General features: G+C 37.4%; 2 protein-coding genes and 1 pseudogene across 5 annotated transcripts; all 3 read left to right on the top strand.

The window, feature by feature from the left end:
* Positions 1 to 2,312: 2,312 nt before the first annotated feature.
* Positions 2,313 to 6,579, top strand: LOC116122861 (beta-D-xylosidase 1-like). The gene is made up of 7 exons (XM_031408667.1): positions 2,313 to 2,801; positions 3,687 to 3,968; positions 4,250 to 4,419; positions 4,529 to 4,626; positions 4,732 to 5,082; positions 5,160 to 5,573; positions 5,657 to 6,579. Exons 1-7 carry the CDS (start codon positions 2,358 to 2,360, stop codon positions 6,256 to 6,258), a joined length of 2,361 nt encoding a protein of 786 aa, XP_031264527.1. The 5' UTR covers positions 2,313 to 2,357; the 3' UTR covers positions 6,259 to 6,579.
* A 1,809-nt stretch (positions 6,580 to 8,388) lies between these two features.
* On the top strand, positions 8,389 to 15,550 carry LOC116122862 (annotated as a pseudogene).
* A 566-nt stretch (positions 15,551 to 16,116) lies between these two features.
* LOC116122858 lies at positions 16,117 to 18,072 on the top strand. Of its 4 annotated transcripts, none has more exons than XM_031408664.1 (6): positions 16,117 to 16,361; positions 16,572 to 16,637; positions 17,365 to 17,427; positions 17,509 to 17,556; positions 17,645 to 17,707; positions 17,781 to 18,072. In XM_031408664.1, exons 2-6 carry the CDS (start codon positions 16,593 to 16,595, stop codon positions 17,913 to 17,915), a joined length of 354 nt encoding a protein of 117 aa, XP_031264524.1. In that variant the 5' UTR covers positions 16,117 to 16,361; positions 16,572 to 16,592; the 3' UTR covers positions 17,916 to 18,072. The 4 variants fall into 4 exon arrangements, with proteins under 4 accessions (XP_031264524.1, XP_031264522.1, XP_031264523.1 ...); XM_031408662.1 differs by having other exon boundaries at positions 16,121 to 16,361; positions 16,581 to 16,637; XM_031408663.1 differs by having other exon boundaries at positions 16,327 to 16,477; positions 16,581 to 16,637.
* The last annotated feature ends 4,563 nt before the right edge of the window (positions 18,073 to 22,635 follow it).

Raw genomic sequence — 22,635 nt, 5'->3', positions numbered from 1 at the left:
GCAAGAAGTGGAAATAAAGAAATAGATTCGCGTCGACGTCCGTGACCACCAATCCACCATTCTGAAACGTGTATATATGTATCCAGTTTTTAGTTTTATCTGCTTTATAGTTGTGCTGAAATAGTTATTATACTGAGTATCTTCTCTTCCTTTTTCCTTTTTGTTCTGTCTGCCATGTTTTCTTAACAGTTTACTAATTGCTATAGCCAGCTCTATCACTATTAAAACTAACAGCTAAAGCGTGTTAAACTCACTCAGTTACTCATCAATCTGTGCTCTCTCTCTCTCTCTCTTTAGAGTGAGGCTGCGTGTATTATGTTTGATTTAGCTTCGAAATATCAATCGACGTGTAACCTCCACAAATACCTATTCACTCACATTTAGACGCTAGTTTTTCATATAAACGGCTTCATTTTAGAACAAAAAACAAAACAAAAACAAAAAAATTAGCTCTCTTATTGTATTAATCAACATGCCCGCCATTCAGATATCATCAACAATTTTCTTTTTCTTCTTCACTTCTCAACAACACTTGTTTTGCTCTTCTTCTATCGCTCAACTCTCATTGTTACGTACACTACGTTCCCTTTGCGTGCGACCCTCGAAATGGGTTGACGAGGAGTCTGAAGTTCTGTTGGGTACGGTCCAGTACACGTGAGAGTGAGGGACTTGATCGGCCGGTTGACATTGCAGGAGAAGATCAGGTGCTTGTGAACAATGCAGCGGCTGTGCCGAGACTTGGAATTCAAGGATACGAGTGGTGGTCCGAGGCCGTCATGCTTGTAAGTCAAAGATTTATTTTCTTGTTCAACAACTTTGATATTCTGATATTTGATAAAAGAATTTCGATCTTCAAATTCCAATTGAGTTTCTTAAAGATTACTCATGTCATGCCTTAATTAATTAATGATAAGAATATTGTGTCTCATCTCGTTGGTATTATTTCTTTTCAAAACTGTTAGGTACTTAGGTAATCCATGCTTGCTGTAAATTAAAAAATAATCAATTTTGAATGGACCTTTCTTCTGCTTTAATATATGAAAAAAGAATAAACAAGAACAAACCCTTCTGTTTTAATACAATATCCAAAATAATACATATATATATATATATATATATCTTTCTGGGTCCCCAATTTTATTGAATTTAAGTCGTTTTGCATGTTACAGATTCCATATAATATCTCATCATCGAGTCAACTACCATATGATCCAAATAAAAACCAATATTGTAATTAATATTTATATTTCCCCCTATAAATCTGAAGAAAAAACAAGCCTATACCAACAAACTGATTAATAAGCTTCTAGAATACAGTTCACAAGATGAAACTGAAGTCAGTAAATAGACAAAAAGAAAATTATTTTATTTTTGAGAGGTTAATTGATTAATAATCAGACAAAAGTTCACGTTCATGTATCTAAAAAGTGAAAACTGAAACGTCACGAGATTAATTCTTCATTGGCCATGTTTATATCATTGCTGAGAAAAATATTAAGGAATAAAATCATCTTTTCTTATAGTTTTGATTAATTTCATTATTAGGAATTGTATTTTCTTGTATAGAATATGTTAAACCTATATATTGTACACTTTTATTAATATTGAATATATAATCATTTATACAATTCTTAAAAAAATACTACCAACTATGGCCTACAGAACGTCATGGACGCATATTTGTATATATCTAGTATAGCTTTAATGGCAATATGACTCGTTTCTTCCTTGTTTTTGATAGTAATATAACGTTTTATCGTAAAATTTTGTTAGATGAACGTATAAATAATATAGTATTTTTTTTTTAATTTCTTGCCTTCGTTTGAGTGCCCTCTGCTAATATGACTGTGAGCAAGAAGTGCAAATAAAGAAATAGATTCGTACGTCCGTGACCACCAATCCACCATGTTCTGAAACTGTTTATATATGTATCCAGTTTCTAGTTTTATCTGCTTTATAGTTATGGCTGAAATAGTTATTTACTACTGCGCTAATCTTCTTTCTCTCCTTTTTCCCTATTTGTTTCTGTCTGTCATTGTTTTCTTTATCAGTCTGAGCTAATTGCTATAGCCAGCTCTATCACTCTTAAAACTACCAGCTAAATGCGTGTTAAACTCACTCACTTACTCATCAATCTGTCGCTCTCTCTCTCTCTCTTTCTCTCTCTCTCTCTAGAGTGAGGCTGCGTGTATTGTGTTCGATTTAGCTTCGAAATATTAATCGACGTGTAACCTCAATCAAATACCCTATTCACTCACATTTAGACGTAAGTTTTTTCTCTATATAAACGGCTTCATTTTAGAACAAAAACACAAACAAAAACAAACAAATTAAGCTCTCTTATTGTATTAATCAACATGCCCGCCATTCAGAATTTCATCAAGCACTTTTCTTTTTCTTCTTCACTTCTCCCAACAACACTTGTTCTGCTTCTTCTTCTATCGCTCAACTCTCATTTTGTTCATGTACACTCACGTTCACCCTTTGCGTGCGACCCTCGAAATGGGTTGACGAGGAGTCTGAAGTTCTGTCGGGTATCGGTCCAGATACACGTGAGAGTGAGGGACTTGATCGGCCGGTTGACATTGCAGGAGAAGATCAGGCTGCTTGTGAACAATGCAGCGGCTGTGCCGAGACTTGGAATTCAAGGATACGAGTGGTGGTCCGAGGCCCTTCATGGCGTGTCAAATGTGGGTCCGGGGACTAAATTCGGTGGGGCCTTCCCGAGGGCCACTAGCTTCCCTCAAGTCATCACCACCGCTGCTTCTTTCAATCAATCAATGTGGGAGGAAATCGGACGGGTATGGATCTTTCTCTATCAAACATCGTACATTTTTTATCAACATATTCGATTAATCAAACAAACAAAAGTAATTAGAAAAGTTTGTAATCTCCACCAATGATGCTTTTGGAGAAAGGCAAACATAAATTTTAAGTCAAGTCACACCTATAACCAAATCCGTGAATTATCCCAATCCATTATTGGTCAAGTGGTACACATGCTATACCTAATTCCTATGAGGACTACTGTTTAATTCATCTTAAATTAAGATATTATATATAATTTTTAAAGGAAACCCACTTCAAAATCACTTCAACAATACCTAAATAATCAGTTTTAGGAAGAATGTCACCATCTAAATATACTAAACAAGTAAAGTAAAAGTGAAAGGAGTATAGCCATTTATTCAGAGAACCATACCACATGCGCGTCACAACAATTTTATATATATATTGAGTAGTACTTGCAGAAATCCCATACCTAGCAATATAATAAATCCATTAAACAAATATATGAAATGGGTTGTTAGATTTGGCTTTATATATGTGATGAATTTTCAGCTATGAAATCAACATGTCATGAGGCTGAAAATAATTATAGTATTATGGATGAGATAAGAGAAAAGGATATTAGTGATTCTAACAACTAAAGCTTTCAACCAAGAATAATAAAATTTGTCAAGTTTTAGATAAAAGTTAAACCTCGCATGCAACAAGTGGCAGGTGTCCAACTTGCGAGCATTTACGGCCCATCCTCAGTCGGGTCCCATTCCATTTAGCCATAAATGAATGGTTTTCCATTTCATTATCTTATCTGCAATCATCTTTAATTGAAAAAAGCTTGAATTAAACGAACGATAACTGATTGATATAGTCTCTTGCTGTTGATGTTGGTGGGGGTGCAGGTGGTGTCTGATGAAGCAAGAGCAATGTACAATGGAGGAATGGCCGGTTTGACATATTGGAGTCCGAATGTGAACATATTTCGGGACCCCAGATGGGGAAGAGGGCAAGAGACTCCTGGTGAGGATCCTGTTTTGGCTGGAAAATATGCAGCCAGTTATGTCAGAGGACTGCAAGGTAACGCTGCGGGAAATAGGCTTAAAGTTGCTGCATGTTGTAAACATTACACAGCCTATGATCTTGATAACTGGAATGGCGTCGATCGCTATCATTTTAATGCTAGGGTAAGAAATTTAATTCTTCAATCAATTCATTATCATCTGAAATTAACATTATTATATAATTCATTAATATAAAGTTTGTAGGACCATCCTGGTGGTCCTATGATGTATCGTTTTCTTTATATTAGCTGTCAATTAGGGGCTATTTTAGTGAGCCTTTTTCACACCGTTAACAATTACTTTCAAGTTATAATCAGTACTATAATTGAGTTATACAAAACATTAATTTCATAACTAATAAAGATAAATATGTAATAAAATTGTATTGATATTGATAAGTGTAGGTGAGCAAGCAGGATTTAGAAGACACCTATGATGTGCCATTCAAGTCATGTGTTGTAGAAGGAAAAGTTGCTAGTGTTATGTGCTCTTATAATCAAGTCAATGGAAAGCCGACTTGTGCTGATCCTGATATTCTCAAGAACACAATCCGTGGCCAATGGAAGCTTAATGGGTGAGTTCCATTTTATTTCTATGTGGAAAACTCATCATACCCTATCAGTTTTGAATATGTTGTTTCATCAAGTTTTCTAACTCTGGTTTTTTTTTTTGGCTCTAAACAGATACATTGTCTCAGATTGTGACTCTGTTGGAGTTCTATATGATACTCAGCACTATACCGACACACCAGAAGAAGCAGCTGCATTTACTATCAAAGCAGGTTAGGAAAAATAATGACACTCTTAATTTGTATATTTGAGAGAAAAAATTAATTGATTTGGGCAGAGGTGTTGAAGCTTTTGGTCCTCTGGGGAAACTTTTGCAGGCTTAGATTTGGATTGTGGGCCTTTCCTGGCACTCCACACAGAGGGGGCTGTAAAGAGAGGATTGCTAAAGGAGGAAGATGTTAACCTGGCTTTAGCCAACACAATAACGGTCCAAATGAGACTGGGCATGTTCGACGGCGAGCCGTCAGCCCAACCATTTGGAAAACTGGGCCCAAGAGATGTTTGCACTCCAGCCCACCAATTCCTCGCTCTCCAGGCCGCACGACAAGGCATTGTTCTGTTGAAGAACTCTAGGCCAACTTTACCACTCTCCACTCGGCGTCATCGTACTGTAGCAGTCATCGGACCCAACTCTGATGCTACAATAACTATGATTGGCAATTATGCAGGTATGTATATATACTATGTGACGACAGAGTACTTATTTAATATGGTATCAAAGTTAACAGTTTTATTTAATTTTTAGGTGTTGCATGTGGTTATACCAGTCCTGTGCAGGGGATTGCAAGATATGTGAAGACCATTCACCTAGAAGGGTGCTTAGGCGTTGCTTGCAGAGGGAACCAACAATTTAGAGCCGCCGAGGCAGCAGCCCGCCAGGCCGATGCAACAGTCTTGGTAATGGGCCTGGACCAATCCATAGAGGCAGAATTTAAGGACAGGGCCGGACTGCTCTTGCCTGGACTGCAACAGGAGCTTGTAACCAGAGTGTCAAGGGCCTCAAGAGGTCCTACAATTTTGGTCTTGATGAGTGGTGGCCCCATTGATGTCACATTTGCTAAAAATGATCCTCGTATCAGTGCCATTTTGTGGGTTGGTTATCCTGGCCAAGCTGGTGGTACTGCCATTGCTGATGTTCTGTTTGGAACAACTAATCCAGGTTTCCATTTTAACACAAGTTAAATGTTCTTCAGTAAAAGCAAATGTACTCTTATTAATTCCTTTTACTTTTTCTATATCCAGGAGGAAAGCTGCCAATGACATGGTATCCACAGAACTATTTAGCTAAGGTCCCCATGACAGATATGGGCATGAGAGCAAACCCATCAAGAGGCTATCCTGGAAGGACTTATCGATTCTATAAGGGCAATGTTGTGTTCCCATTTGGTCATGGAATGAGCTACACTAAATTTGCTCACAATTTAGCCATTGCTCCAAAAGAAGTGTCAATTCCTCTTGCACCAAGTCTCTATGCCATCAAAAACTCCAGCGTCTCAAGCAATGCCATCAGGGTCAAACATACAAATTGCAATAAACTCTCATTAGGTTTCCATGTCGATGTTAAAAACACCGGCTCCATGGATGGGACACATACCCTTCTTGTTTTCTCGACGCCACCGGCTGGAAAATGGTCTGCAAGTAAGCAACTGATAGGCTTTGAGAAAATCCATATTGCAGCTGGATCACAACATAGTGTTAAGATTAATGTTGATGTGTGCAAACACCTAAGTGTTGCTGATCAATTCGGAATTCGAAGAATTCCCATGGGTGAACATAATCTTCACATTGGAGATCTCAAGCATTCAATCTCGCTTCAAGCAACTTTACAGGAGATCAGAACTTAGTAATTCTTTAAAAATTAACAGGAAAAAGCTGTCAAATGGTATTAATAGATATACGGTCTAGCTTGCTAGTCTTCTTTCATCACTGCAAAAGCAAGAGGAAGAAGATCATAATACACTAGCACTATCTTAAGTCAACAATACTAGTATTAAAATGTCATTAAAGGGTTTTTACACAATAGGGTATTGAATTCCATTCCATTTTCTTTGCTTCAATGTAGCAGCAGCAGATCAAGTTTTGCTGCTACCTGTTTACTGTAACATGTGCTCCAAAAGTACAAGGAGGAGCCATTATTGAAAGAAATAGAATGATGTTTTTATCCATGGCCCCCTTGCCAGTTGCCAAAGATTAATAGCCTTGCCTCCTCCATGGCTACTTTATTGGCTATTGTTTAATTACTTTGATTTTTTTTTTTTCTCTTTTTTATTAATAAATACTCTCTATATAACATGAACGAATCACTAATTAAGGTCTATCCGCTAAAGGAAGGTATAATAAATAAATAAAAAATCCCATAAAAAGAGGAGAGATTTATAGATGGAAAATATTTGAGGAAACCGTGAGTGTTTTCACATGGAAAATGGAAATATGTACGGTTTCGGGTTGCCCTATGGACCAGCTGATGTTGATAGCTTAACCTTATTCTTACCAACATTCTCTCGTATTCTCTCTTCTTATTGGTTGATTGTCTTTCCATTAATTTATTTATTAATTAATTAATGGGAGAATGACATTTTGCCACCCAAGGTTTGGCAAAACTACACTTTCCCACCCATTAAGTTTCAAAATAACACTTTTCCACCATTTGTTATGTTCTGTTATGTTTTCCGTTAATATTTTAATGAAAAAACGAAAATACCATTAAATATTTTGTTTTATAAATTTTTTATTATTTTTTAATTAGCCAAAAAGTCAAATATTAAAAATTAAAAAAAGAAAAAAATAGTTAACCCCACCTAAAAAATTAGGAGTAATGCTACAAACTTGTTTAAAGTTAAATAATCTTAATATTTATTTATAACGTTATCAATATCAAATCACTATTATTTATAATGTTTTTCATTTTTACTAATTAATATACAAAATCAATATTCCTAATTAATTAAATAAACAAAGAAAAAAATGTATCTTTATACTTGGACTAATAAATAATCGAATAAAGACTTTGAATTAATTAAATTTTAATTTATAATAAACTAATTAAGAAATAAAATAGTTAAGGTTATTTTCGTCTTTTCAATCAAATATTAACAGAAAACACTAACAGAATCTAATCAAGGGTGGAAAGTGTCATTTTGAAACTTGATGGGTGGGAAAGAGCCGTTCCATCAAACCTTGGGTTGGGAACATGTCGTTCTCCCTTAATTAATTACCATTTGTCTCTAACTTCTCAACTTTCTGTACATATATACGTATCTCCCCCTTATTCTTGATATCTCTTTCGCTCTTTTTATCTCTTCAATTTATACAATCATTTATACAATTCTTCAAAAAATACTACCAACTATAGCCTACAGAACGTCATGGACGCATATTTGTATATATCTAGTATAGCTTTAATGGCAATATGACTCGTTTCTTCCTTCTTTTTGATGGTAATATAACGTTTTACCGTAATTTTTTTTTAGATGAACGTATAAATAATATAGTATTTTTTTTTAATTTCTTGCCTTCGTTTGAGTGCTCTCTGCTAATATGACTTTGAGCAAGAAGTGCAAATAAAGAAATAGATTCGCACGTCCGTGACCACCAATCCACCATGTTCTGAAACTGTTTGTATATGTATCCAGTTTTTAGTTTTATCTGCTTTATAGTTGTGGCTGAAATAGTTATTTACTACTGAGCTATCTTCTCTCTCCTTTTTCTCTTTTTGTTTCTGTCTGCCATTGTTTTCTTAATCAGTCTTAGCTAATTGCTATAGCCAGCTCTATCACTATTAAAACTAACAGCTAAATGCGTGTTAAACTCACTCACTTACTCATCAATCTGTCTCTCTCTCTCTCTCTCTTTAGAGTGAGGCTGCGTGTATTATGTTTGATTTAGCTTCGAAATATCAATCGACGTGTAACCTCAATCAAATACCCTATTCACTCACATTTAGACGCCGGCTTTTTCTCTATATAAACGGCTTCATTTTAGGACAAAACACATAAACAAAAACAAACAAATTAAGCTCTCTTATTGTATTAATCAACATGCCCGCCATTCAGAATTTCATCAAACACTTTTCTTTTTCTTCTTCACTTCTCCCAACAACACTTGTTCTGCTTCTTCTTCTATCGCTCAACTCTCATTTTGTTCATGTACACTCACGTTCGCCCTTTGCGTGCGACCCTCGAAATGGTTTGACGAGGAGTCTGAAGTTCTGTCGGGTATCGGTCCAGATACACGTGAGAGTGAGGGACTTGATCGGCCGGTTGACATTGCAGGAGAAGATCAGGCTGCTTGTGAACAACGCAGCGGCTGTGCCGAGACTTGGAATTCAAGGATACGAGTGGTGGTCCGAGGCCCTTCATGGCGTGTCAAATGTGGGTCCGGGGACTAAATTCGGTGGGGCCTTCCCGAGGGCCACTAGCTTCCCTCAAGTCATCACCACCGCTGCTTCTTTCAATCAATCAATGTGGGAGGAAATCGGACGGGTATGGATCTTTCTCTATCAAACATCTTACATTTTTTATCAACATATTCAATTAATCAAACAAATAAAGTGTTATGCGTAAAAGGTCATGCTATGTCAGCTCAACAAGTGCCTAAAAGATAAATTGTACTTCTTCTGAAGCCCATATCACCTTAAAGATATCTTATACTAACCTTATCTCATTTTAAAAGAAGAACAGATAAGAGTTTTTTATATGTTAAGGTAACTTGCAAAATACTCATTACATTGACTTCAAATGTGTATAAATTGACATTCTCTTCACGAAAATGGGGGTTGGGCATATGAGAGTTAGCCATAGATTTGAGTTTCATTTTTTCTCTCTACAAAGCAAAGTATTTCTTCGTCTTTATATGTCTTACGGGCAATATCTTACAAATAGTCAGAGAATAATAAAATAACAATGGATGTAGGATTTGCTTTAAGCATCCGAACCATTATAAAAGCCTCTATTGTCAGTCTATTATTTATGTTTTCTGCAACATATATAATCTCAGCATCATATTCTAATCTCATGGATCCATCACGTGTAATTTCTAAGACTCGCTTAGCACTTGACCCTTGCGAGTCGTTGGTGTCCAAAATCAAGTATCAACAGTTTGGTGGCCCATGCAGGTCTCAAACCTGCATCCAAGCTCCCTGATGTCATGGTCAGATCGCACGCATCAAAGTTCTCCAATGGCGTGGCCAGATCGCAGATCACGCGAGTCAGACTTCTCCGATCGCGTGGCCAGATCGCAGATTACGCACGTCAGAGTTCTTTAGTTGTGTGGTCAGATTGCACACATTAGAATTCTCCGATCGCGTGGTCAGATCGTTGACTGCATGCGTCAGAGTTCTTCGATCGCGTGGCCAGATCGCTGATCGCACGTGTTAGAGCTCTTCGATCACGTGGCTAGATCGCTGATCGTACGCTCAGATCGTCCTGATCTTCAGCTTTAGATCACTGATCTTTAGCTCTCCAATTGTGTGGTCAGATTGCAGATTGCACACGTCAAAGTTTTTCGATCGTGTGGCCAGATCGTAGATCGTACACGTCAAAGTTCTCCGATCGTGTGGCCAGATTGCAGATCGCACGCGTTAGAGTTCTCCGATCGTGTGGCTAGATCGTCAATCGCATGTGTCAGAGTTCTCCAATCGCGTGGCCAGATTGCTGATCACACGCGTTAGAGCTCTTTGATTGCGTGGCCAGATTGCTGATTGCACGCTCAGATCGTCCTGATCTTTAGCTTCATATCGCTGATCTTTAGCTCTCCAATCGCGTGGCCAAATCGCTGATCACACGCTCAGATCATCCTGATCTTCAACTTCAGATTGCTGATCTTTAGCTCTCTGATCGCGTGGTCAGATCACAGATCACACGCGTCAGAGTTCTCCGATCGCCTGGCCAAATCGCAGATCGCAAGCTCAAAGTTCTCCGATCGTGTGGCCAGATCGCAGATCGCACGCTTAGAGTTCTCCGATCGCTTAGCCAGATCACAGATCGCACGCGTTAGAGTTCTCTGATCGCGTGGCTAGATTGCAGATCGCGCATGTCAGAGTTCTCCGATCGCGTGGCCAGATCGTCGATCGCACGCGTCAGAGTTCTCCGATTGCGTGGTCAGATCGCTGATCGCATGCTTAGATCGTCCTGATCTTCAGCTTCAGATCACCGATCTTTAGCTCTCCGATCGCATGGCCAGATCGTTGATCGCACGCTCAGATCGTCCTGATCTTCAGCTTCAGATCGCCCAGATCGCGTGGCCAGATCTCACACTCAAATCATCTGGATTGCGCGTTCAAGGCCGTTGAGATCATGCGTTCAGATAATTTAGATCACACTTCCGAGTAGCCAGATCGCGCTTAGATCGCTAATCTCTCGTTCTCAGATCAAGCTTCGCACTTTCTAATTGAATTCCTGTTTTGTGATTGAACTCCTTAAACTCTTTGATCTCAAAGAGCTCTCAAGCTCGTAGATCGTAAAGAGCTCTTGAGTTCTCAGATCAAGCTCCTTATGCCCTCAGATTGAGCTTATAAGCTTGCTCGTTTACTTGAGATCGTGTCCATTAGATCGTTCAGATCGCATGCCTCAGACTCTCAAGTCGAGCTCCTATCAAATCGCGATTAGCTCCTAGCTCTCAAATCGCGATCAGCTCTTAGCTTTGATGTTGTGAACAGCTCCAGGTCGTGTTCTCAACTCTCAGATCGCGATCAGTTCTCAGTTCTCAGTTCTCAATTCTCATATCGCGACTAGATGTCAGCGTTAGAAAAAACACGTAGAAAACTTAAAACAGCCTCAAAACATGCCAAAACAGTGGATTTTGGCCTCGAAAATGGCCCTAATTGGGTTTCCCAATTGCTTCGACGAAGAGCTCGGAACAAGCTTTCCGTGGATATCTTACGGGCTCCAAAACTCCTCTCGAATCAAAAGTTATGACTGTTTTAAGTTGGCTTATCCGTTTAAGGCCTCTAAGCTGTGCGTTTGGGCTTCTGACGTTAGCTCCCTCCAGGAATTCATCTATTGGATATTTCATGTCAGTTATAAGATTGTGCTCAACTTCAGATTGCTCCAAGCTCTCAGATCGCAATCCTAACTCTCAACACCCGATCGCACTAGGCATAGTTCGAGCTCTTCAGTTCATGACTGCAGCCTACGGTGCGACAACCATTCAGAAAATTTATTGTTTGCTTAAAAAGTTGCTTGAACTAACTAACTAGTAGCCACAAACTTTCACATATATATAATTGAATAGTACCTGCAGAAGTCCCATACCTAGCAATATAATAAATCCATTAAACAAATATATGAAATGGGTTGTTAGATTTGGCTTTATATATGTGATGGTTTTCAGCTATGAAATCAACATGTCATGAGGCTGAAAATATTATAATTTATGGACGAGATAAGAGAAAAGGATATAGGGATTGTAACAACTAAAGCTTTCAACCAAGAATAAAAAATTTATCAGTTTTAGATAAAAGTTAAACCTCGCATGCAACAAGTAGCAGGAGTCCAACTTGCGAGCATTTACGTACTCTTTTTAGCCACGGCTCCATCCTCAGTCGGGTCCCATCCCATTTAGCCATAAATGAATGATTTTCCATTTATTATCTTATCTGAAATCATTTAAATGAAAAAACGTGAATTAAACGAACGATAACTGATTGATATAGTCTCTTGTTGTTGATGTTTGGTGGTGCAGGTGGTGTCGGATGAAGCAAGAGCAATGTACAATGGAGGAATGGCCGGTTTGACATATTGAGTCCGAATGTGAACATATTTCGGGACCCCAGAGGGGGAAGGGGCAAGAGACTCCTGTAGGATCCTGTTTTGGCTGGAAAATATGCAGCCAGTTATGTCAGCGGACTGCAAGGTACCGCTGCAGGAAATAGGCTTAAAGTTGCTGCATGTTGTAAACATTAACAAGCCTATGTCTTGATAACTGAATGGCGTCGATCGCTACCATTTTAATGCTAGGGTAAGATATTAATTCTCAATCAATTCATTATCATCTGAAATTAACATTATTTATAATTCATTAATAAAAGTTCGTAGGAGCATTCTGGTGGTCCTATGATGTAATAAAATTGTATTGATTTTGATAAGCGAGGTGAGCAAGCGGATTTAGAAGACACCTATGATGTGCCATTCAAGTCATGTGTTGTAGAAGGAAAAGTTGCTAGTGTTATGTCTCTTATAATCAAGTCAATGGAAGCCGACTTGTGCTGATCCTGATATTCTCAAGAACACAATCCGTGGCCAATGGAGGCTTAATGGGTGAGTTCCATTTTATTTCCATGTGGAAAACTCATCATACCCTATCAGTTTTGAATATGTTGTTTCATCAAGTTTTCTAACTCTGTTTTTTTTTTTTTTTTTTTTTTTTTTTTTGCCCTAACAGATACATTGCCTCAGATTGTGACTCTTCGATTCTATATGATACTCAACACTTACCGACACACCGAAGAAGCAGCTGCAATTACATCAAAGCAGGTTAGGAAAAATAATGACACTCTTAATTTGTATTTGAGATAAAAAAATGGGCGAACGGCTTGTACTACCCAAAGTTTACTGTAATGACAAGTTGGTACCCAAAAGGTTTTGAAACGACAAATAGGTACCTTCCGTCATATTCTGTTAGTGATTTTTGTTTATTAATATGGAAAAGACAAAATGCCCTTCAAAGTTTCAATTTTTGTTTTTTATAATTTAAAATTTCTAAAAAACCCCCTAGGTTTGCTAATTTAATTAAACACCCCAATATATAAAATGTTTGTTAAATGACAAAAACACCCCCCACCGGCAAGTGCCAGATTCCGGCCACCATCGCCGGAATCTGGCCGGAAAACTTATTACGACACAGATCCGTCGGATCTGTGTCGTAACGTGCCGATCTTGCCTTTTCCGGTCAGATCCGCCACGGATCTTGCCGGAAAAGGCAAGATCTGGCCGTCGAAGCAGCACCAGATCTGGCCTTTTCCGGCCAGATCCGTGGCTGATCTGGCCGGAAAAGGCCAGATCTACTGCCAGATCTGGCCTTCGACGCCGCAGATGGAGTTTTCGCGTTGACGGCCAGATCTCTGTAGATCTGCCTTTTCCGACCAGATCAGCCACGATCTGGCCGAAAGGCCAGATCGACCGTTACGACACAGATCCGACGGTCTGTGTCGTAACGCAACTTTCCGGCCAATTCCGCAGTGGTGCTGGAATCTGGCACTTGCCGGTGGGGGGTGTTTTTTGTTATTTTATTAAACTTTTATATATTGGGTTATTTAGTGAAATTTGTAAACTTAGGGGGTTTTTTTAAATTTTTAAATTTATAAAAACTAAAATTCAAACTTTTAAGGGTATTTTATCTTTTCACTATTAATAAACAGAATCACTACAGAACATGACGGAAAGTACCTATTTGTCATTTCAAAACCTTTTGGGTACCAACTTGTCGTTACGATAAATCTTGGGTATGTATAAGTCGTTCTCCCTAAAAAAATTAATTGATTTGGCAGAGGTGTTGAAGCTTTTGGACCCCTGGGAAACTTTTGCAGGCTTAGATTTGGATTGTGGGCCTTTCCTGGCACTCCACACAGAGGGGCTGTAAAGAGAGGATTGCTAAGAGGAAGATGTTAACCTGGCTTTAGCCAACACAATAATGGTCCAAATGAGACTGGCATGTTCGACGCGCGACCGTCAGCCCAACCATTTGAAAACTGGCCCAAGAGATGTTTGCACTCCAGCCCACCAATTCCTCGCTCTCCAGGCCGCACGACAAGGCATTGTTCTGTTGAAGAACTCTAGGCCAACTTTACCACTCTCCACTCGGCTCATCGTACCGTAGCAGTCATCGGACCCAACTCTGATGCTACAGTAACTATGATTGGCAATTATGCAGGTATGTATATATACTACGTGACGACAGAGTACTTATTTAATATGGTATCGAAATAACAGCTCCATGCAATTTTTAGGTGTTGCATGTGGTTATACCAGTCCTGTGCAGGGGATTGCAAGATATCGAAGACCATCACCTAGAAGGGTGCTTAGGCGTTGCTTGCAGAGGGAACCAACAATTTAGAGCCGCCGAGGCAGCAGCCCGCCAGGCCGATGCAACAGTCTTGGTAATGGGCCTGGACCAATCCATAGAGCGAATTTAAGGACAGGGCCGACTGCTCTGCCTGGACTGCAACAGGAGCTTGTAACCAGAGTGTCAAGGGCCTCAAGAGGTCCTACAATTTTGGTCTTGATGAGTGGTGGCCCCATTGATGTCACTTTGCTAAAAATGATCCCGTATCAGTGCCATTTTGGGGGTTGGTTACCTGCCAAGCTGGTGGTACTGCTATTGCTGATGTTCTGTTTGGAACAACTAATCCAGGTTTCCATTTTAACACAAGTTAAATGTTCTTCAGTAAAAGCAAATGTACTCTTATTAATTCCTTATACTTTTTCTATATCCAGGAGGAAAGCTGCCAATGCATGGTATCCACAAACTATTTAGCTAAGGTCCCCATGACAGATATGCATGAGACACAACCCATCAAGAGCTATCCTGGAAGGACTTATCGATTCTATAAGGGCAATGTGTGTACCCATTTGGTCATGGAATGAGCTACACCAAATTTGCTCACAATTTAGACATTGCTCCAGAAGAAGTGTCAATTCCTCGCACCAAGTGTCTATGCCATCAAAAACTCTAGTGTCTCAAGCAATGCCATCAGGGTCAAACATACAATTGCAATAAACTCTCATTAGTTTTCCATGCGAAATGTTAAAAACAACGGCTCCATGGATGGGACACATACCCTTCTTGTTTTCTCGACGCCGCCAGCCGGAAAATGGTCCGCAAGTAAGCAACTGATAGGCTTTGAGAAAATCCATATTGCAGCTGGATCACAGCATAGTGTTAAGTTTAATGTTGATGTGTGCAAACACCTAAGTATTGCTGATCAATTCGGAATTCGAAGAATTCCAATGGGTGAACATAATCTTCACATCGGAGATCTCAAGCATTCAATCTCACTTCAAGCAACTTTGGAGGAGATCAAAACTTAGTAATTCTTTAACAATTGACAGGAAAGGCTGTCAAATGGTATTAATAGATATATGGTCTAGCTTGCTAGTCTTCTTTCATCACTGCAAAAGCAAGAGGAAGAAGATCATAATACACTAGGTTTTTACACAATAGGGTATTGAATTCCATTCCATTTTCTTTGCTTCAATGTAGCAGCAGCAGATCAAGTTTTGCTGCTACCTGTTTACTGTAACATGTGCTCCAAAAGTACAAGGAGGAGCCATTATTGAAAGAAATAGAATGATGCTTTTATCCATGGCCCCCTTGCCAGTTGCCAAAGATTAATAGCCTTGCCTCCTCCATGGCTACTTTAGCGGCTATTGTTTAATTACTTTGAAACTGTTTTTTTCTCTTTTTTATTAATAAATACTCTCTCTATAACATGAAGGAATCACTAATTAAGGTCTATCCGCAAAAGGAAGGTATAATAAATAAAAAAAATCCCATAAAAAGAGGAGAGATTTATAGATGGAAAATATGTGGGAGGAAAATATTTGAGGAAACCGTGAATGTTTTCACATGGAAATATGTACGGTTTGGGGTTGCCCTATGGACCAACTGATGTTGATAGCTTAACGACATGGACAACAACCTTCTATAAGTACAGAACCATATTCATTTTTACTACCTTGTTTTCACCAGACCTTAACCTGATTCTTACCAACCTTCTCTCGTATTCTCTCTTCTTATTGGTTGATTGTCTTTCCATTAATTAATTAATTACCATAGTATCGAACGTCTTAACTTCTGTACATATATTCTTATCTCCCCTCTTCACTCAACCCTTCCCCCTTATTCTTGATATCTCTTTCTCTCTTTTTATCTCTTCAATTTTGTTGCTTCTCTCTTTTATCTCTCTCTCTCTCTCTCTCTCTCTCTCTCTGTGTCTTTTCTCCTCTCCAAGGTAATGCCAAGATCCTTTTTCTTCTGCAACAACATTTCGTATTTTGTGTTTCTTTCGCTTTGTTAATCACTGTCTTCTTCTTAGCTTCTCCTTTTGCTATCTGTTCTTTTACAGAGGTTGGTTAATGGCGTTTGTGTTTTTTTTTATATATATATATAAGGGTTTGATTATGTTTCCGCTTCTTGCTTAAGTAATAACTTTGAATGAAAGATTAAACAGGAGAACTGCGAGATGGCGGATTGCAACAGAGAACAAGATTTCTATTCTTCTCAAGAGGTACAAACTCGGAAACTCCATTGATTTCTACTTCGTTTTTTTTTTTTCTTTTTTACAGTTTGGTAGTAATATTTGGCAAGAAAATAAAATAAAAAAAATAACCAAAGGATTTCGTGGTGTTGGGCTCGGCGGGCCCAAATTTCACCGTCGATGGCGTGTGATTTTGAGAGCTAAAGGCTCGGATTTGGTGCACGTGTATCATGGCGTGTCACACGACAACAATTTAAGCTATTTATTTTTTAACCAAATATTACTTAATCGGTTGAATTTAGTAGCAAGATATTTTATTGATTATATAATCCAATTATGGTTAGAATTGATCCCATGTGCACTCCTCCATCACAAAATGGTGCTGGTCCCTACATCAAACGGCCAGTACTTTGACACGGCTTCATATACGTTGAGTAACGGGCAGAAGCTGCATTTGAAACATTCTTTGAAATGTCGGCAGCCGAGCATACTGTTGTTTTGCATGTAAACTACTCTATTTTTATCTAGTTAGACCTCAAGCAACTGAACCATGACACGTGTCCAATTTTGCCACCTATACAATCACATTTGAAACGTTGTCCTCCACTCCCAAGGCCCAAACCTAAAGAAGACAAGGACGCAGCACCACCCGATTCACCCCAGACAAGAATAGATTTTGAAATTCAATTAAACGTTTTGAAATTTTTGTCTTTTATTGATAATAGATTTTAATATTTTTTTTTTGTTCGGAAAACAGGAAGCAACGGCGGAGAAGAAATATGGGGGCCTTGTACCCAAGAAGAAGCCTTTAATTTCCAAGGTAAGTAAAAATTTAGCCTTTAATTAAAAATGGTATGTGTTTGGGATTGAATTAAAGTGAAATTTTGTAATGTGTATATAGGATCATGAACGTGCCTTCTTTGATTCAGCAGACTGGGCATTATGCAAGGTAAAACTGTCTCCCAATTTAGCCATTTTTGATCTGATAAATAATAACTCATAGCTTTTACCTAAAATTGGTTTGAATTTATGAGCAGCAAGGTGCTGGAGTGAAAGAGAAATCTACAGTGGCAATAGAGACTCTGAGACCAAAACTGCAGGTATTGTATTTATCTATTATAATGATATAATAACAATCTGCCAGAACAAGTTAACCGACTCAGTAATTTTCAGAGAACTCCACACCAACAACTGCCACCAAGAAGACCGGCTTGCATATCTGGTCGAGATAACCACCATGTGAGTATTTCTAGTAGTTCTTCAATGTGCTTAATATTATTAGCATATTTACTTGTTACTGGATACTGATATTAGCTGCTGCTTACAATGTTGCAGGGAGACTAGTATATATTGAATGATTGGTCCGGGAAAGTGCTTTTTATGGGATGATATAAGTAGTATACATAACAATTGCCCTATGAATTGGTATTGGTCTTCAATAAAGGCATCTTGGTTATGAGAAAAAAATATATATATATATCAAATTTGTAATGGTTTTGTATTCGTTTGATTAGAACATGATGAACAGATGCACACTCATCACCATGATATATATAAACACAAAGGTTTGGTTCAATCGGTCATCAAAGTTACCTAAAAACCTTAAAGCAGCATGGAAGAATACTGAGAATTATTAATAATCTACTACAGCATTGCCAAATTGAGTCATCAAAAGATTGGGTTTTTGAGTGCAGCAAGACCAATTCTTTTTTGTTTTTCCTGAAACTATATATATAACAATTATAGTGGCCATTTATTGATCAAGTGGAACAGGTCATAGTAATTCGTATTAGCTTTTTCTTGTGTCTGTCGAAGATTTTGGCACCAGTTTCCAGTTTAACTTGAAAAACAAAAACAAAACCAATTAAAAGAGAGAAAAGTTAGATCAACTTAAAAGGCTCTTAATAGTTATGGTACAATGTTTAGATCTTTCAAATTTTTTTTTTTTTTTGGTCAATAAGTGAGATATCCAGGCACAATTGCTAGCCAAACCTGCCTAATCTTCAACGCCATGAAACACCCATATAGGGATACTTGTTGAGATATGGTTACATTTGAGAGAATTAGCATATCCGAAAAGTTCAATTACAAGGCCCTTGTTCAAAATGTAACCCTCATATTTACATATTGTAGCATATATAAACTCTGTTTTAAAACTCGGATCGGACCGGTCCAACCTGGACCTGACAGCCTCTCCAGTCCGGTTCAGGTTCTAGGGCAATTTTGATATATTTCAAATTTATAGATACTACTTTGTAATTTTCTAGGGGTGTTTTTGAAATATTTCAAAATTTTATGAACTAATACATTTTTTGGCCTATTTTTTTAAATAAATTAAAATTTTATGGATTAATTTACTATTTTTAAGGGTATTTTGGGATATACCAAAATTTAAGAGACTAACTTATAATTTTAAAAAAATATTTTTATTGCTGATGCCACTGGCCGACCTAACTGATCTAATCTATTAGACCAATCGACCTGTGACCCGATCACCTTTTCGAGTCCTTCAACAGGTCGAGTTTTAAAACAATATATATAAACCATCAAAGTGAGTAGCAAATTATACACGCTCCTACTTACCCAAAAAAAAAAAAAAATTATACACGCTCCTTGAAGAAGCACCTATTGTAATGGATGATCTATGCACTATGTTTTGTTGTCCAAAAATTTTAGTTCATTTAATTGTTGAGGCATCTTCTCTCACGTATTTACAAAATTCAACCAAGAATATATGTATTTTTAATCATAATAAAAAGGACATTAACTGTAATGTTTGAAAAGAATAGGGAGAATGACAATTTCCCAGCAAAATTTTAGTGTAATTTCACTCTCTAAGCTAACATCCCTAAACCAACGACCCAAAGCCCAAAAAAAGCGCCATACCTTGACACCGTAAGCCCAATGTTTGGATCCATAATTCTTTAATATAAGGAATAATATAATACTACACAAATTAACTCATGTTGTTTGAAACTACATACAAATGAATATGAATGATCAACAAAAGAATTAAATAAATCATGTAACAATCATACACGATGATTTTCCCCTTCATTTTTTTTTTTTAACATAGAAAAGAAATCGTAATACCATAATAATGTAAATAAAATTGAACACTTTGGAGTTATGCTCTATGACAGATTAAATTATTTTATGAGAAGGATAGAAATCTGTATAGTGGTTAAGAAATCATTTTTGGTGAGGAATAATAGAAAGAAGGAAATTTCATTTTATTTAAGGTTGATGAAACAAAAAGAAGATTTTTATTTATTTTTTATTTATTTATTTATTTTAATAAGGATTGGTATACATAATATAAACCTTTCTCTTCCAATAGAACTTAGAAATGTATCCCATCAAATTGTCCAACTTCCCAAAATTCTAATCTATGTACGAACTTTGAGAGCTCTCGAAAAACTCCATCTCTTTTTGCTGCTCATCAAAATATTTTAGAGCATGGCAGACCAACAGCAAAGAGCCAAAGACCACGGAGCAAAGGGACAGTTTAATAGGACTATTGGTAAGAGTTATTATTTATTTATTCATTGTGGAAGTTGGTCTTTGACCGGTCTGTAGTAATTTATTTAGTCGTTAAAAGTAGTGGTTTTACTTTGTCTAGTCAATAGGAGTTGAGGTTAGTAGTAGACTTAGTTACTTTATCTTTTATGATGTGTATTGCCTATTTATAGGCTACTATTTTTATTTGTCGAGCTAATTAATTTTCACAAAACCCTATACATTTCTTGCTTCTTTCTGGCCATTTTCTATCGGTGGTATCAGAGATTCAGAGAGGGAAAAGGAAAAGTTTTAGCTTTAATTGTAGTAGCAGCAGCAAACATGTCCAGCGACAACTATGTTCAATCAGCAATCCCTCACTTTGATGGTACTATGATCATTGGAGCATGTTGATGGAAAATTTTCTGCAATCCAAGGAGTATTAGACCATCGTGGAAACAGGTGTGATTGAACCAGCCAATGGAGTGGTGTTGATAGAAGCTCAACAAAAGAAATTGGAAGAACAGAGTTTAAAGGATCTCAAGGCAAAAAATTACCTATTTCAATCAATCAAATGTTCTATTTGGAGACTATTCTCCAAAAGGAAACTCGCAAACAGATTTGACATTCAATGAAGAAAAAATACCAAGGTTAGTCTAGAGTGAAGCGTGCATAGCTTCAAACCTTGAGAAGGGATTTTGAGACATTGCAAATGAATGATGGTGAGTCCATTACTGATTATTGTGCAAGAACAATGGGGATAGTCAACAAGACTAAATTGAAGGAGAATGGTGAAGTTGATAAGTATAAGGCTCGACTCGTTGCAAAGGGGTACAAACAAGAATTTGGTGTCGACTACAAAGAAGTGTTCGCTCCAGTAGCAAGGTTTGATACTATTCAATTGGCATTATCCGTTGCTGCCCAAAACTCATGGCCTGCCTATCAATTGGATATAAAATCAGCTTTTTTGCATGGGAAATTGGAAGAAGAGGTGTATATTGATCATCCTCCCGAATATGTGAAACAAAGTCATGTAATACTTTCTTTCTAGCTAGTATACTCGTAAAATAATCAATAAAACTCATAAAAATATATATATAAGAAAATACACATATAAACAAGTAATAAAGTATTACATTTTTTGTATCAGAGTATAAATTAAATTACGCGCCTCCATGTGAGCGTTACAGGTCATGAAAACCAGGTATACAAGCTAAAGAAGACATTATATGGACTAAAACAAGCACCTAGAGCTTGGTATAGTCGTATAGATGTTTACTTTGCTAAAGAATGTTTTCTCAGATGTGCTTATGAGCATACACTCTATACTAAATCTGAAACAGATGGGAAGATGCTTATTGTGTGCTTATATGTTGATGACCTATTTTATGTTAGTAATGACAGAGTTATGCTTGCTGATTTTAAGAAATCTATGATGAATGAATTTGAAATGGCTGATTTGGGGTTGATGCACTATTTTCTTGGCATTAAAGTAGTGCAATCTCATGCTGGTATCTTTATTTCACAAAAGAAATATGTCTTTGATATTTTAGACAGGTTCCAAATGAAGGATTGTAATCCAGTTTCAACTCCAACTGAGTCTGGTCTAAAACTCACAAAATATGAAACAGAAAAAAGGGTAGATGCTACTCTATACAAGCAGATTGTTGGGAGCCTTATGTATTTGACATCCACAAAACCAGACATAATGTATTTTGTGGGCCTAATCAGTAGATACATGGAGAATCCATCTGAAGTCCATCTCTTAGCTGCTAAGAGAATTTTTTGTTACTTGAAAGGCACTGCAGATTTTGGAATCATGTTTAAAACTATTGAAAAATCAAGGCTATTTGATTTTTCAGATATTGATTATGCTGGAGACCTTGATGATAAGAAGAGTACATCTGGTTTTGTGTTTATAATGAGCTCTGGAGTTGTTACTTGGTCATCAAAGAAGCAACAAATAGTAACACTATCAACTACTAAAGCTGAGTTCGTTGCTATAGCATCAAGCTCATTTCAAGCTATTTAGTTGCGAAGGCTACTTGGAGTTCTACATAATCAGCAACAAGGTCCAACTTTAATTTATTATGATAATGTTTATGCAATAAAGTTATCAAAGAGTCCGGTTCTACATCGTAGGAGCAAGCACATTAATGTGAGATTTCATTTTTTACGTGATTTATGCAACAATGGTGTTATTGAGTTGGTATTTTGTAAAAGTGAAGATCGGATAACAGATTTGCTAACCAAGCCTCTCCAGTCTCCTGCCTTTGTGAAACTTAGAAGAATGCTTGGAGTATGCTATTCAAAGGACTTTGTTTCAGAGGAAGCTTAGCAGTTTTGTTGAATTGTTGAAGCCGTCTCTTCCTAAACCGATTTATACTGATATCAATTCAAGGGAGAGTGTTAAGAGTTATTATTTATTTATTCATTGTGAAGTCGGTCTTTGACTGGGTCTGTAGTCATTTATTTAGTGGTTAAAAGTAGTGGTTTTACTTTGCCTAGTTAATAGGAGTTGAGGCCAATG

Source organism: Pistacia vera, unplaced genomic scaffold, assembly GCF_008641045.1.
Source record: "Pistacia vera cultivar Batoury unplaced genomic scaffold, PisVer_v2 Contig138, whole genome shotgun sequence".
In the NCBI taxonomy this organism is placed as follows: Eukaryota; Viridiplantae; Streptophyta; class Magnoliopsida; order Sapindales; family Anacardiaceae; genus Pistacia; species Pistacia vera.
The sequence above is the reverse complement of the archived record's forward strand: the minus strand, read 5'-3'. Positions and strand labels throughout refer to the sequence as shown.